This window comes from Lichenostomus cassidix, chromosome 14, assembly GCF_008360975.1.
Source record: "Lichenostomus cassidix isolate B80296 chromosome 14, HeHo_3.0, whole genome shotgun sequence".
Classification (NCBI taxonomy): Eukaryota; Metazoa; Chordata; class Aves; order Passeriformes; family Meliphagidae; genus Lichenostomus; species Lichenostomus cassidix.
Genome location: NC_139495.1, coordinates 16,043,416 through 16,058,776, shown reverse-complemented (window position 1 = coordinate 16,058,776; position 15,361 = coordinate 16,043,416). Strand labels below are relative to the sequence as shown.

The window sequence follows — 15,361 nt, the reverse complement described above, 5'->3', positions numbered from 1 at the left end:
ACAGGAAATGTCTCCCTGAGGGGGCATACAGAGTCTGACCACAGTGGGCAGGGCCAAGTGCTGGTAATAGCATCCCCCAGCAGCCCCAGAAAAGCAAAAAGTTACCCATGACTGGGCTATACTATAGGGAGCCAAGCCAGGAACAAAAGCAAATGGAGCTGATAAGATGGAGCTCAGTCATCCAACAGCTTGGGTGAAGAGGGATCTCTGAAGATGATGTAGTCGAGATCCAAACCCCCAGGTCCAAGGGGTCTATCCAGGAGCAGCTGGAGACAGACACAGTTGCAAGTATGTTGAAGACCTCAGGTTGTGCTTCAATGAGGCTCCTACGCCACTGGAGGAGAGGGCCCCTGTACACATTGGGGTCTAGGTGGCACTGATCAAGATAGTTACAACCTGCTGGTGAGCTCAAGATCGTAACACCTGGAGAACTGGGTGTCTTCTCACAGAACCCTGGGCAGCCTGGGAGCCTTGCCATGATGGTGAAAGTCCCTTCTGGGAAGCTGCACAGCCTGTTTGCCATGTATTGGATTCCATGCCCAGAATGTGCTGTGAGCTCTGATGGGCCTCCCAAATGTGTACTTTACCTCACACATTGTTTACCAACATGGGGAGAATTGTTTGAAGGGTGTTGGCAGTGACCTGCTTCCTTAGCCACACTGGTGGGTACCAGACATGGCTGTTCTTCACCACCCAGGGCTCTGCTCAACCTGCTCCTGGCCATATTGAAGGGTGCAGCTCCAGTTCAGGATGGATCCCAGCATGTGTTTCTAAACCTTGTTGTTGAGGTGCCTCCACTAACTGCAGAGGCATTGCCAGCTGTACTACACCCTGGCCTGGGCCACACCACAGTGTGTGTGTTGGTCATGGAGGTGACTCACCTTAGGACTCCCTGCTCAGGGCAGAAGATGCTCCTCTCCTGTCTTAAGGACCTGGTTACCTTGTACATTGCCATGTCTAGCCGTCAAATCAATGCACTTCTATGAAGTAACTATGAAGGTGTCTGTCTTGGGGTGATTTTATGACACTTATGGTGATCATCGGCTTTATGCGCAGAAATAAATCCTGTCGCTTAACCTGAGTGTGGGGACGGGGCGAGAACTGGGGAACCTGAGAGCGAGTTTTCAAGCCTGGACTTCCGGCGCGCTCAGCAACAAAGTAACATGTTACTTTGTTGCCCTTAGCTAGCTCGGTTGGTGTTAGCTGAGGCCAGAAGTTTTTCCCTGGACTGCAACAGTCCTCCCGCGGTGGCTTCTGTGGTTTCTTCTGTGGATCTCTGATGCTTAGCTTTTGTCCGAGATCCTACTGTCGGCTGGTGCCGACCGGCAGAGAAGCCGCGGGGACACCCAATAACGGCCAGACCTCAGGAAAAGCTGAACCAGCAAATGAAGGGACTTTAAAATCCACCACTTTTATTTGCAGTGAAGAGGAGACCAACAACATCGGAGTTCACCAGGTTCCCATCTGTTTTTTCTTCCCGACCTGCTGTGTGGACTCTTCTCTCACGGGAGACAAAGCTGTCGGCCATCTTGTTTTTTCCCTAGCACGCGGCTGATGTTTTTTGCCTTCCCCTAGCATTTTCAGGTTTGTTTGCTCTGCTGTGGGACAGGGTATGCGTGTGTGTGTGGGTAAGTTTCTGAAGGTTCAATATCTAACAGTTATTAATTTGTGTCGTGGGGGCACTTTGTAAAATAATTTTTTTTTTCCACTTTCACCAATCAATATTTATTTCATATGGGCAGGAAGGGATTGCTAAAACTCCTTTTCTTAGAGGAAACACTCATTCCAGAGTGTTTTGTCCCAAAACTTGTCTCTAAACTGGGACAGTGTCCGAGTGCAGCTGGGACTGAGGGGCTCCCTGCAGTTGAATGATGCTGATATCACTGATGCCTATGGGACTGTGAAGTGTTACCCTGTACAGTGTTGAAAACTGACCTGATGTGTTATCTCTGGCAGTTCACCTGAAAGGCCCACCCTGACTAAAAGCTGTGGCAAGCCAGCAGGTGGATGCTTCTCTGCTCCAGCTTCTATTTCTGAAGTTGTTCCACCTTTTATTTGCACCTTTTATTTCTGCTGTTGGTACAAGCTACAGATTGCACTGTGGCTTGCTAGACCAGCCCCTTCTGCTCCAACTTCATGAGCCATCCACATTTCATTTCTTGCCACTAAACTGCTCAACAGGGAACATCTGAGCTGCATTCCCACCCTTGCAAGCGTTCTTTTAAAGACTGGGCAGCAATCCCAGTGCCTTCATAAGAACACAATGTGCTACCCAAGCTGATGTTAACATGTTTATTACATACAGAACAGATATGGTTTGTTGTTGATAGCATAGGGGATAAAGCACGGGAATGTATTCATACAGCAGGCTCTTTACAGAATGCCATCTTCAGACCAAACAGCGGAGTTTACAGGCCTTAAGACACTTTTTAAAATCCTTTTGTAACATACAAGATACTTTACATACATCACAGTGGAGATATGACAGAGAAGCATACTGAAGCCAGTCCTCACCTTGATGCCCAGCAGCCACCCAAGGCCACAGGAGCTACCAGCAGAGGCTGGGTCTGCCCCCTGCAGCTGCCCTTCTGGGCCATGTGCTTCTCTTGGAGGGAAACATGGCACTGAGCTGGAAAGGAACCTGATGGGAGATTTCCTCGTGTTGTCAGGGCCCAGTGGGTGGCAGGAGACCAAGTGCTGTCCCTTCAATTGCTCAAACCAGATATGGAATGGTCAGTGGTACAAAAGTTGCAATTCTGACTTTCCTATGGAAGAGCTGACAGAGCTAAGGAATCCTACCAAGGCTTTTTTTTTCCCTCCAAATAGCCCAAATTCTGAAGTTTGCCTGGCCCTTACTGATGAACTATTACATGACAATGGAATCTGTGCTCCAAATGTTGCATTGTTAACTTCAATGCACTGTGTTGGGATTCAAAGAGCTCTTCCTAGCAGAAAGCATACGGCAAAAGTGAATGAGAAGCCTGGCACGGTCAGCAGTGTCCCAGCAAAATGTCCCTGGTGAAACATCCCCCAACATGCAGGTGGTGGCCCCAAGTATTCCTTAACCTCATTCCAGTCAAAAAGCCCAGTGTTTGGATGCCTGGAAGATGCCCTCTGGCTGGATTCCTGCCTTGGGGAGGAGTTGTGTGATGGGTGTGTGTCACCAGCACTGCTCACATGTAGTGTGGGCATCACTGTGGCTAGCAGTTCTGTTCACCTCTGTTCACCAGAGATGTTTCTTGCTTCCTTGCAGGGGAAATGTATGCCGCACCCTTTCTTAAACTGTGGATACAAAAACTGTTTCGGTGCTATTGTGTTAGGAGAGATGCCACATGTTAGAACATCCCCTGGGAATATGGCATCCCTGCAGCACACCAGGACCTGCAAGCCTGGTCCATGGCAGCAAGCACAGGACACAGCAGGGAGCTTTCCAGGAGATGGAGGCTCGCCCAGCTGTCTCCGTACTGTCACAAGGGCATCTCTGTGAATCCCGGAGTACTACACAGGTCAGGGAAGAAACAAGATGACCACCAGGAGCTTCCAAATTCATCACTAACAAATGCAACTTGCCCTAGTTCTGCACACAAAGAAAAGAGTGTTCAAGGGACACAGAATTTGTCCTTGTGGGACAGTGTCAGAAAGGGAGAACACACCTTTGCCTCTATACCTGGAACTTCCAAATTCTTCACCTTGAGCTCAAAACTACTCTCCCTGGCCCCATTTTTTGCTGCTTCTTCTGTAAGCAGGATGGACATCTGTAATCACTCAGCATTGCTTACAGAGAAAGGGCCATCACCCCTTTTCTTGGAGGCTGTCAATTTTTTCCAGGAGTCAGAAATCTCCAGCTTTTCAAACTACTTAACTAGCACAGTCAGTGCTTGTGATGTTACGTAGAAGAGGTCAGGAATCTAGCCTCAGTTCCTTTTTCTGTGTGACATCAGGTGAGACATAGCCTTGACTGCAACTGGCCAGTCTTTCTTAACCAACTGCCAAGTCTCTGTTTTCCAAGACTTTTTGAAAAGAGATCTCCTTCCTGCAGGTCCTGGAAAGGAGACACAGCATTGAGATAAGGCAATCTCAATGTGTTAATGCAGAACTCACAGCAGATCAACACCATCTGCCCTTGCCTCTGTTTTAAAAGCCACCAAATGTAATGCAGAGAGAACCACCACCTGAACCTTTCAGAATGAACTCAGGAATTCTTTTCTGTCTGGCATTTTTGGAAGGGATATGTAAAAGTATTGCCTTTTCTGGTCTTAAAAAAGCAACATTCCAGTACCCTTTGCTAGCAAGGCTGTTTGGCCTTGACAGTCAAACACCCATCTCCCACCTGAGCACACCAAACAATCCTCTTGGGACACATACAGGCACCCAGCACATGACTGCTGAGGCAAAAGCAGCAGCAGAGGAAGCGACTTTCCCTTGCAAAGATGGAGGATGTCATCCCCACAGTAAGGGTGCCCACACCAGAAGTGCTGCTGAAACCATGATGCCCCTTGGAGGGTTCCTTGGACCCTTAGTTGCTCTAAAGCCAGAGGATGTTATTCTGTGCTTAAGGGTGAATAAGGATAAGATGAAGAGTCTAACGGTGAACTAGAAGGGATTTCTGCTGGGGTGCTGCAGAAGTGATTCACCATCCCTACTTTGGCAGGGAATGCCTGGGGACACACGTCTTTCTCATGCAGGTGGGATAGAGGCAACCTGCCCGAGAATCTGAGCCACCCCCCCTCCAGCTGCCCCTCCTGACACCAGGCAAAGGTTTCTCACAGTCCTGGCTCCAAGCTCACTTCATGATGTACTGCCATTTCTCTCCTTGTAGATGCCAGCTCCAGAGCAGAACAAGAATCCAACCACGTCAAAAGCATACAGGCCCAAGATGAAAGCTGCGAGTTCAGAGGTTCGAGGGGGTCACAGTCCAAGGCAGGAGCCGTTGCAGTTGTCCAGGGTCAGTTTCCGGCAGGAGTTATAATGCAGGCATTCTGTATGTACATCTTGGCATTCAAGCGGGAGGAGGGACACTTACATTGTGGGAAAAGAGGAATTCTCACTCAGGGATGTATGATACCTGCCACACAATAATGTGGCTCCGTTCAGCTTTGGAAAGTACTGGCTTCACCTGGGTGGCATCTCCTGCATTCTCCTCTGTCTCATCATCTTCCCCATCCCCTGATGAGAGAAAACAGAGAGTAAAAATGGCAGGAAAGAAAATGCCATAGTGCACTGCTCTGGAATACTCCAAAGAGGCCAATACCCCTTTGAGTGTCTCACCAGTCTGATAACAGACACTGTGAGCTGAAATCTTTGTGCCTTTGGAGAACAGCAACACCATTCTTTTCTGAAGCTGGACTGCATGAATGGGACAAACCAGCTCCAGCAGCAACAAAAACTACCCTTTCAGGGAAGGTGATTTTTACACACAAAGCACCCTCAGCAGCATGGGTGATCACAATGGGGCAGCAATGTTTGGAGCCATTGGTACAGATGGGTTTGTTCTTTCCAAAGGCATTCATACTGATGCCTAAGCTTTTTATATATTTTTCATGTATTTGTAGCTTTGCAGACTGCTAATGCATGGCTGTAGCTCCCAGTACTTTTCCTACCCTTTTCCCCTAGAGTTTAGAACAATAAGCTAACTTTATAACACATTCCTGAAATACTATTTAGTCTTGCCTCTTTTAGCCAATCAAGGACATCTTGCTTTTTACCATGTATCATAGACATAATACATGTGGGGCAAAGAAGCTCTTGGACCGACTGTAGTGGGGCAGAACCCAGGGGAAATTACCTAACCAACTCGTCTTCTAATTGGACAGTATTTGTTAAATATGCTGACTTGTTAAACCTATAAAAGTGTCGAAGTCCTGTATCATGTGTGCATTTTGCCATATTGCACCTGGAGGCCTCCAATTAAAGACCTGCTTTTATATTGCTGCCTATATTAATATTGTCTCAAAAGTGTGTTGTTTTGTTTCTTGATTTTGTAGGCATCAATAGAACCGTGTAGCACTGCAGTGACAGGACACAAATTGACAGCCTTGTGCTGTGCAAGGAAAATCCTTATCTGTCCTCATAGCCAGATGCAGGAGAAACAGTGTAGGGCTTTTCTGTTTTAGCTGCCCACAACAGTGATGCCTCGTTCCATGACCACAACTATGCATCCACTCCCTTTCCAGATGCCTCCACCAAGGGCACTCACCAATCCGGAAATCAATGTATCCTTCTCCTCCACTCAGCACCAGGACATTCTTCAGCTTCTGACCCTCGGTCTCAGTGGCTGTTGTGCTGGGGTTCTCTGAAGGGCTGTCCAACACACTCCCATTCAGGGTCGCAAGGACATTGCCTGGGAGATGACAGAGGCGTGTCGGTGCCTCTGCTCAGCCCCCACACAGTTCACACACACGCAAACACATCAGGCAGACCAATTCCTTCTTCTAGTCAAATCTGGCAATCACTCCAGTTTAAAACACAGATGTGTGAATGACAGGAAGTGCCAGCCATGGCCTGGACCCTAGTGTGCTGCAGACCAGCTCCAGCCCCTGCTACAAAAGGGATAGAGGGACAAGCCCCTGCTGAGGGAGGGCTCTGAACATCCTTACCAGGCACAGAGACAAAGAACTTGACAGCATCACGGTGGCCATGGAAGCAAAGCTGTGCCTGAGCCATGGAGCAGTAGGGAATGAAGCTGCTGGCAGATTTGTCACTGTTATCATCACCATACACGTGGATAACCCCGCCGGCACGACTGCCCTCTCCAGAGGTTGGTGAAGTCTTGTTGGCTGGGGACAGGGAGCAAGAACACCATCAGTGATAGCTTTGAGTCCCCTGTACAGAAGGGACTCAATCAAAGAAAAAACTCATGAGCTGTGAAGGAAAACCTTTAAAGGTGCAGGTCTGTTTAATGGTCTTGCATGTATGATGTGATGGAGGAGACCACACCAGATTATACAGTCCCTCTCTTTTAGACTGGGGCAAGCTAGAGTGGTGTCACCAGCAGTGATCCTGTCCAGCCTTCAAATATAACCTGCTGTCCTAGAATCAATCTTGGTCTTTTGTACCTGGCAGGGTATCCAAAGTGTCAACTGTCCCCAGAGGGCACATCGAGGAGAATAACTGCTCTAGATTAGCAAAGTTGCTCAATTTCCAAGTCAAGTCCTTTGCTCATGCCCTGTCATGATAATACATGCTGCTGAAAGCAGTTTCTGGGTCTGGTGAAGCCTCTTGGCCCACAAAAAGCCATCACAGATGTGCAGTGAGATACTTCCTCATTTTGTGATTTAACCATGACACCAGAATGTCAGCTACTCCAGCAATGAACATCTTTCAGATGTTCACCATCCATAGCTTCCAAGGAGGGCACAGGGGCCTGCATCCTTCATGACCAGGCTCTGAGAATGTGACAGTTTCCATTCATCAAGCAATAGAGACCAGTGCTCAGAGCTCACAGTGAGAGATGCTTTCCTTCAGCACACACCCACATCAGTACAACAGGAACAATATTAAATCAGGCAGCTTTCACTTTTCTGTGAGAGAGGTTGATTGTTTCATTAACTATCTGTAGTTCTGTATTTTAACTTGGCCTAAATTTCACTTACATGACTTGGGCAAAAGAGACTTCTCCCTATCAGGCTTAAGCCAGGATGGTGGGATAAGTACAAATACTTTGATGGAAGAATGAGAATCAGCATGTGTACAGTAACTGGCTTTTTATTGCAACTAGTATCAGCTGCTTTAAAAGAAGGAGACACATGTTGATAATGCATCTGGACAGCCACGTGAATGTCTTTGAGTAAGAAAAAACCCCTCTGATTTCTGATCCTAGAAAGGCATGAATTTGAACTCAGACCCTGCCTTAACTGGCACAGACCCAAACAATTCTTCATGTGTATCAAGTCCCCTCGGGTTCAACATCTTGTTTGATGACTTACAGCTGGCAGGTGCCATAGCACTTCCTGCCATTGGCCAGAAACTGATGAAAGAAGCATCCCTGGAAAACCAAGGATGACCAAGTGAGACCTTGGAAGAAAACTTTACTCCTGCTTCCTGCTTCTGACTGAATGAACCTCTCCAGTATCCATCTCAAGCTGGCCTACCACAGTAAGGGAACCACTATTGAAGAATTATTATTCTCAATACAAAAAACCACAGGGATCAACAATGAGATGGAAAAAATTATAGCCAATGGGAAATCAGGATAGTTATATGACTGTCTCTGGTTGCTTTTCTCCAATGCAACTTAAAACAGAAGTGTAATGAAGTAAAATGGATGGAGAGGAATTGAATGGCAGAATTGAAGGGTGGGAGAGTGACTATATAGGGAAATGGGTGCAAAAGGAATGACAGTTGAAGAAAGGAGGCAATGGACTTACCCCGGAGCCCAAGGAGTTGGCCACGGTGGAGGACTACAGCTAAGCACAGGCAGGGAGTGGGAACACAGAGGGGCATGGGAAGTGACAAGCAGGACGGGAGAGAAGAAAAAGGTGATTACTGGGAGATAATTTGGGGGCAACAGAAATAGTATAAAATCTAGAGAACCACCACAGAAGCTCCTATGAGTTCATACTAACACTGCTCTTGCTCACTTTGCTCTTATCTTACAGGGAGAAATATGTTATCTGAGGTGAGAAAAAGGCCGCGTCTCAAGGATCCACTGATATAGTTTTAGTGAGACTTAGCTTACCACCTTTTTTACAGGAACACACAAAGATAAAGCAATTGGTTTACAGCAGTAAAAAAGTTTAACTTAGAACAAGGACAGCATCCTCAAGACAGAATGGGCTTCAGAAAAGAACTCAGAAACAAGACCAGAACAGCAATGCATGAAGAGGACTGTATCACTGCCCTCCTGGTATCAGCCCCAAGCACATCCAGCTCCACTGCCCTCACACACCATCCCAAGCCTGACTTCCAGGAGGATTACAAGAGGTTTGCTCCTTTTATACAAGAGGTATTTGTTTCTCAGCTTTCCTGTGAGCACTGGTGAGAAAGCATACATTTGGCTGCTTCCTTTTGAAAGCAATTGCAATCAGCCTCAAATCCTACTTCCCCATGGTGATCTGGATAAGACCTTCAAAATAAGATGCTCACGAGCAGGTACAGAACAGGACTAGTAAGAGCTCCAACTAAACTTCCAGCTCTGGAGATGCACCTATTTACTCTCACTGCTGAGTCCTTTCACCAGGCTGGATTTGGTGTTGGATAGCTATTTTTACTTGACTAATAAAGCTGAGCCCTGATTTGAGTAAATGGAGCTTTTCTAAGCTCAGTTTCTGGAAAATACTGCTATGGAGACATTTAGATGACTACACCAAAATGAAATTTCCAGGGAGATCTTCCTGGTGACTTCTCACTCATGGCCTCCTTTTGGAGACTTACTACAATTCCCAAAGCTTTGTTTCTCTTGTTTCACAGTAGCTACAGAATCAGTTCACATCACTCTGCTCTGTCAAAGTCATGCTCTAAAAGGAAGACTGTGTGGATCACAGAGATGTCATTGGTCCCCCCAAGGAGGAAACAGCGTCAGCTAAACAGAAAAGGACAGAAACAAATACCTGTTTAGTTTTAAATAGGTTACGTCCGGTCATCAGAACATTTAATTCCTTAATAAAGAAGAGTTACACCAAGCCCAGGTCTGCTCCTACTCTGCACTCTTCTCCCTGAACGTGTCTATGATTAAAGGGTGTCAAATGTCAGGAAAGCATCAGCCTGCCTGAGCCACCTGCCACACTGGACAAGTAACACCTAAAAGCTAATTTTCTTTAGGGGGGATGCAGGAGTACTTTCAATAAATGTCACTTACTCTCAGTCAAGGGAATGGAGATGACAACACCATTCCCAGTTCCCACCCAGAGGCGGTTGCCAGCGATGAGCAGGGCTGTGATCCGCACAAAAGAGAAGCCCAGCTTTCCAGTGCCTAGGAAGCATGAATGAGAGTTGGGGAGTCAGTGATGACTTTGGACGAGGTCTGCTTTGGGGAAATTCTGCCTTGAGCTCACTAAGCAACAGACCCTCACCTAGCATCTTGCTGACATAAGGCTCAATGTCGACATCCTGCAGATGTTGATGGCTGTGGGCATGATAGAGCCTCAGCGTGGAGTCAAGGCGGATGGAAACCCACACTCCATCTCCAATCCACGCCAGCTGTCGCACCTGGCTCTCTCGCCGAGGATGGGCATCAAAGGATTTCTGAAATAGGCGTGTATTCACAAATAGTGTGAGTTCACAAAAGGTTTGCCATTATCTATACTCCATATACATATATACTCCATTTTCCCCAATTAAGATCACTTGTTTGGGTTCCAAAGATCTTGGAGAAGCTGTGTTAATGCCAGCTAACCCAAGCAGTTCACTGTTGTACACAAAAAATCCTTTGCCTGAGCAGCTGTATGGCAGCTTTGCAGAGTTGATGGTCTTTTCAGACCACTTAGGAGCAAGAACATTTAGAAGCCAAAGGCTTTCAATGTACTTGGTAGAAAAGGAAAACACACAACTCCAGGATAAATTCTGAAGACCAAACTGCCTTGGCTCCCTAATGTGAACTTCAGATCCAGCACTTCTCTCCTTGATTAGAATTATTTCAAGCACTCTCAGATTTGTACCAACACCACTGTACTGATTTTCACCCAAAAGGCTCTAAACATTTTTTTCTCCTTAGCGGGATCCCTTAGGGGGATTGCCTACTGCACTGTTCTTTTGTGCCATAATGCCTACAAACGGAGAAGCCTCAGATTATACATGATGGAGCACCATAAAGCAAACACCTATATATTTGGACAGTACATAGCCTTGTAGATTCCCTAGTAAAGGCAATGAAAATTGTCAGTTTAGACTCATTGATAGAATTATGCTCTGCAAAGGGAGGAAGGAATAAATATGCCCTGGCAGATTAGAGCATAACATGACCCAGACTGACAGTCTTGGTCTTGCAGTCAGCAATGACAACCCAAAGGTTCTGAGTTTCACACACTGCATCAGGAGAACAGCTGTAAGAATAAATACAAGTGTGTGCATGCATAAACATGTATGTGCTCTCTTACCTCAATCTGCATCGTCTTCGGCTGGATAACATGGATTTTGTTCTTGTAACCACACCAGACTCTATCATAGACCACAGCCATGCAGCGTATGGAGTGGTGAGTGTGACCAAGATCCATCAGGTGGTAATTACTGAGATCCCACTGACCATCTGAGGTGAAAAACAAGTGTGGAAAGAGAATCCTCTACTTTTGTGTATATATCTGGGTCTACAGGCTTAGCTGATACTCAAATGCTCAGTTTGCTTATGTCTACGACCCTCCCATGACTCCTGCTTTGGACACAGCCTTACACTTATGAAACATGTAATGATGAAGTTTAGTTTGGTGTCCTATAAAGCTCAAATCGGGCCAATTTAAGCATCTTTTATTGCAATGAGGTGAACATGTTTCTCTAACACAACAAAACCAGTTGGAGAGAAGGGAAGAGAGCTGAACAAGACTGTGCAGAAACTTAAAACAAAATGGGCCATACAGGCCTTGTGGTGAGGCTTCCTCGCATCACAGACCTACAACAGAATTCCCCCAAGTGTCAAATCTTTGACAAGGAATCAGATCTCCCTTATCTCTCTTATTTTTAACTAACCAAGCAGATATTGTGTCCTTCACAGACAGGCAGCCTTTATGTCATGAAGCTTTGTCTTATTTCTGATGGGAACAATTTTGATGTGTCAATGGTCAGGCATGCACTCATAACAAAGGCTGAATCAAAATCTGAATTGCACAAACCCAGAAATTTCTGTACTTGCTCAGTGAACTGCTACTCAGTGAATAACTAAGTTCTTTATATGCCAATGTTAGTCACAGTTAGCAAATTCCCATGTGCTGTCACGTGTGAAAACAGCTAAGTAACTGCTCAAGGAAACAAAACTGCTCAAGGAAACAAAACCCACAGAAGTGAAGAAGACCAGAAATTGAATTTACTAAGCATATCTCAAACAACTGCACAGCATATTTATTCTTAAAAGTGTCACGTTTACACATACACACACATTTTCATTCAGAAAAGCTCATGAAGTGGTATTAGAGTACACCTGAGATGGTTTAGGATAGCGATTATGTGTATAATGGCTCTGTGTTTGTACTCCAGCATCCAGCACCCTTCCTTCCCATCTTGGAAGAGTATTTAATCCACGGCTACATTTTCAGCCAAATTTTGTTTTTTCTATTACATTGATTCTTACCTTCTCCCCGATGGAATATGGCTAGTGTTCCATCTGCCAGAGCAACCAGGACCCTCCCTTTCACATGCCTGAAACAACAGAATAGTAAATACATAAAATCTCGGTAGAAGTGAGGGACTAAAAACCTCTTCCTGTCATCCATATATGCCATCTTTACATAGTCTCTGCAATTCCCAGTCAGTTTAGCATTGCAGGAACATCCTGCAAGAGGTCACACCTCTTACCTTCACTGCAGTAGGATCATCACATCTTTAAATTTTCTGTTGAGGAAATTCTTCTCCTTCACAATACAAACCCCATATATTCCAACAAATTCCCCCTAATATACCCCTCAGTGAAATTTTGCCTTTCTCCTCCCCACTTACTTCCTCCTAATATTGCTAATCATATATTTGCTGAATTGGGCCAGGACTGCAATTGAGGAGGAAAATGGGTTGGTATGAGGCCCATAAAAAAAATCTTGGGAAACTTCTCTCACATAACAATGCACTTATGAAAGCAAAAAGAAGTTGTGGCTGCCACATCCTTGGAAATGTTCAAGGCCAGAAATGTGGACAGGGCTTGGAGCAACCTGGTCTAGTGGAATGTATCCCCTGCCCATGGCAGGGAGTTGAAACAAGAGGAGCTTTAAGGTCCCTTCCAACCCAAACCATTCTGTGATTCTGTAAGTCTATGACAAAGAGCTGGTAACCCCCTCCAAAGTATCGCTTAGGCCCTGAACCTTCTCCTCCAGGTCCCTTGGAACACACACTTACACCAGGCTCAGCACAGAGTCCTTCAGCTTTATTGAGTGCAGACACTTCTTCCAGTTGGACACAGCCGAGTGCACATAAAGCCTGTGAGAGAGGACAAATTGGGGAGGGTTAGCAGCAGGGCCCCACACCTTCAGCCTGCCCAGGCTTGAGTCTTCTGGTAGGAAAGGCAGAGTAAAATAAGAAAGTAAGGTTAAATCCGAGACTATGGTGAGCTGGGCAATGAAACGAGGAATGAAAACCTCTGGAAACAAGCAGTGAACAAAAGGTGTGTGGACATGAAAAATAGAGCCCAGAGCAGGGAGGTGACACAGAGATCTGCCAGGGAGAACACACCAGCCATTCTGAGCTCCCAGCCACATGGTGGGGGCAGCACTGGTGCAGGTCCCAGCATCCCCAGTTGACTCCTGATCTGGCAGTGTTGTGCTGGGCTCCATCTTCAGCTGCCCATTCTCCCTAAAGAGGCAAAAGACCAGTGTTAGAAGTTCAGCAGCAGCAGTGCACAGAATGCCCACCTAGGCCCACAGCCTGGCACACACAGACAGGTATGGGCCCTTGAAGATACAAATTGCTTCTTTCTTTTTCGTAGTTTTTAACTACAAATCTGCAATTTGCAGTATTTCCTTCCTCCTCCCCGTACAAACAACAAGTATTTCAAATCTACAGACCCTAACAGTGTTTAGCAGCACCATTACACAAACAATATTTTCTCTGTTCATTTCCAACTTCAATAGAAACAACTTAGAACAACATGGGCATTCAGGAACAATCTGTATCCAAGACTTCCACCCTTCAGGTCATCACATCAGCTTTGTTTGTCTTTTGAGTGGTGAATACGTTTTCTTGGTTACTTTTACAGCACATCAGAGGTACTACTAGAATAAATCAATCATCATTTCTACACATGTATTGATAAACTCCTTCAGTAAGAGCACGAAGTGTACACATACTTTGGGAGATCCGCCTTAACCATAGGTCTAAATTCAGAGTGAGAGGTCAAATATTTGCATTTTAACAGCTGACCCAGTCAGCTGCAGGCTGAGCCATGTCTGTTTTCATTGCATTTTTTCCCTCCCTATCATCCCATCTGTAATATCACTTGGACACAAAAATAATAGACGTCTGACACTTTATCAGAAGATCAGGCTGCTTCTTTTATCACAAAGCTTATGAAAACAGAACTGATCAGTAACAGAACCCTTACTCTGACTGTAGCCCACCTACCCGTTCTGCCTGGGTGCCTGGGCTGGGACAGGGTCTGTGAACACATGCTCAGTGAGGGGCCCGGGCTGGGCCTGCGATGGCTCTGCCTCGCTGGCACTGCTCTCCGGTACCTCCGTTGCCTCTGTTGCCTCCTCAGTAGACTGAGACTGGTTGATCTTCCCATTGCAGACAGGAGCCACCTCACCTGGAGGACAATGAACAGTGTGAGACATGCTAGAGAATGACTTGGTGAGTTAGCTATATAGACATCAGGCTGTCAATTCTTTAATTTATCTTTCCTTGCCAAACTCAATCAAGCCCTGAGCCTGTGCCACAGACAGCAGCTCATCCAGCATCTTCTGCCTGGATGGGAAACAGACACAGTTTTAAAGTGAGGCCTAATCTGTGACTAGCACAGCATCAGAAGTGCCCCACAGGTGTCACTGCAGTATGGAGTCAGTAAGGGCAGCAGTATGATTTGCACATGAGCTTAATTGGCTTCCCAAGGCTCAGGGAACAAAGCAATCAGAACATCAGCACTTGTAGCAGGGCAAACATCCCACCTGCCCAAAACACTCAGCTGTATAACTCCCACAACCAGGCTTCAGCATGTGAATCAGAGAAAAAAGGAGGGCTCTAAGAAGAAATGTACCAAAAGGGCCTTTAGTAATTCTGTACCATAATAACAAAATTCTGGAGGCCTCTGAAGTGCTTAACTTGGGGACAGGAGGATGTGGCTGTAACACCATGAGCCCATACAGGACTAGCTGTAATTGAAACATCAGTAAGTTTTACATCCCAAAACTTACTCTGTCCCTTGTCCAGCACAGGTGTGTCCCCACGTGAGGAACAGTTGCTTCGTGGCACATTGCAGCGAGTTGCACAGCCCACCAGCGTGATCCCTGCCAAGACACCATCTGCTCCAGCTGACTCTTCGGGATTCACATCTCCTTCCAGGAAGATCTCGCCTGGGGGATAGTCATTCTCACTGGCCGCTGAAGGGCAAAGAACACATTCTCACATAAATCAAGCAGTCACTGCTAATTTAATGTAACTGTACTCCTGAGGTCCCCTAATGATGGGAAATTCTGATCCTTGCAGTTCACCACCCTGGGGAGTCACCACAGCATGCATACCTGATCCACAGCAGATCCCCTCATCCCTAATATAAGTATCTAAGGCAGGTACAGAC

General features: G+C 46.2%; 1 protein-coding gene across 28 annotated transcripts in view; it reads right to left on the bottom strand.

Annotated features, from left to right (window-relative positions):
- Window positions 1–2,278: 2,278 nt before the first annotated feature.
- Window positions 2,279–15,361, bottom strand: part of MAPK8IP3 (mitogen-activated protein kinase 8 interacting protein 3) — a 71,874-nt gene continuing 58,791 nt past the window's right edge. For 25 of the 28 annotated variants that reach the window (XM_085075263.1, XM_085075264.1, XM_085075269.1 and 22 more), the window contains 12 exons: window positions 14,979–15,164; window positions 14,191–14,374; window positions 13,303–13,422; window positions 12,970–13,050; window positions 12,215–12,282; window positions 11,034–11,182; window positions 10,011–10,182; window positions 9,797–9,910; window positions 8,367–8,405; window positions 6,597–6,776; window positions 6,197–6,340; window positions 2,279–5,166 (listed from right to left, as the gene is read on the bottom strand). In XM_085075263.1, the coding sequence (XP_084931389.1) occupies window positions 5,045–5,166; window positions 6,197–6,340; window positions 6,597–6,776; window positions 8,367–8,405; window positions 9,797–9,910; window positions 10,011–10,182; window positions 11,034–11,182; window positions 12,215–12,282; window positions 12,970–13,050; window positions 13,303–13,422; window positions 14,191–14,374; window positions 14,979–15,164 (1,559 nt within the window). In that variant the 3' untranslated portion in view covers window positions 2,279–5,044. The remainder of the gene's footprint in view (window positions 5,167–6,196; window positions 6,341–6,596; window positions 6,777–8,366; window positions 8,406–9,796; window positions 9,911–10,010; window positions 10,183–11,033; window positions 11,183–12,214; window positions 12,283–12,969; window positions 13,051–13,302; window positions 13,423–14,190; window positions 14,375–14,978; window positions 15,165–15,361) is intronic. The other 3 variants (XM_085075273.1, XM_085075291.1, XM_085075290.1) reach the window with 1 other exon arrangement.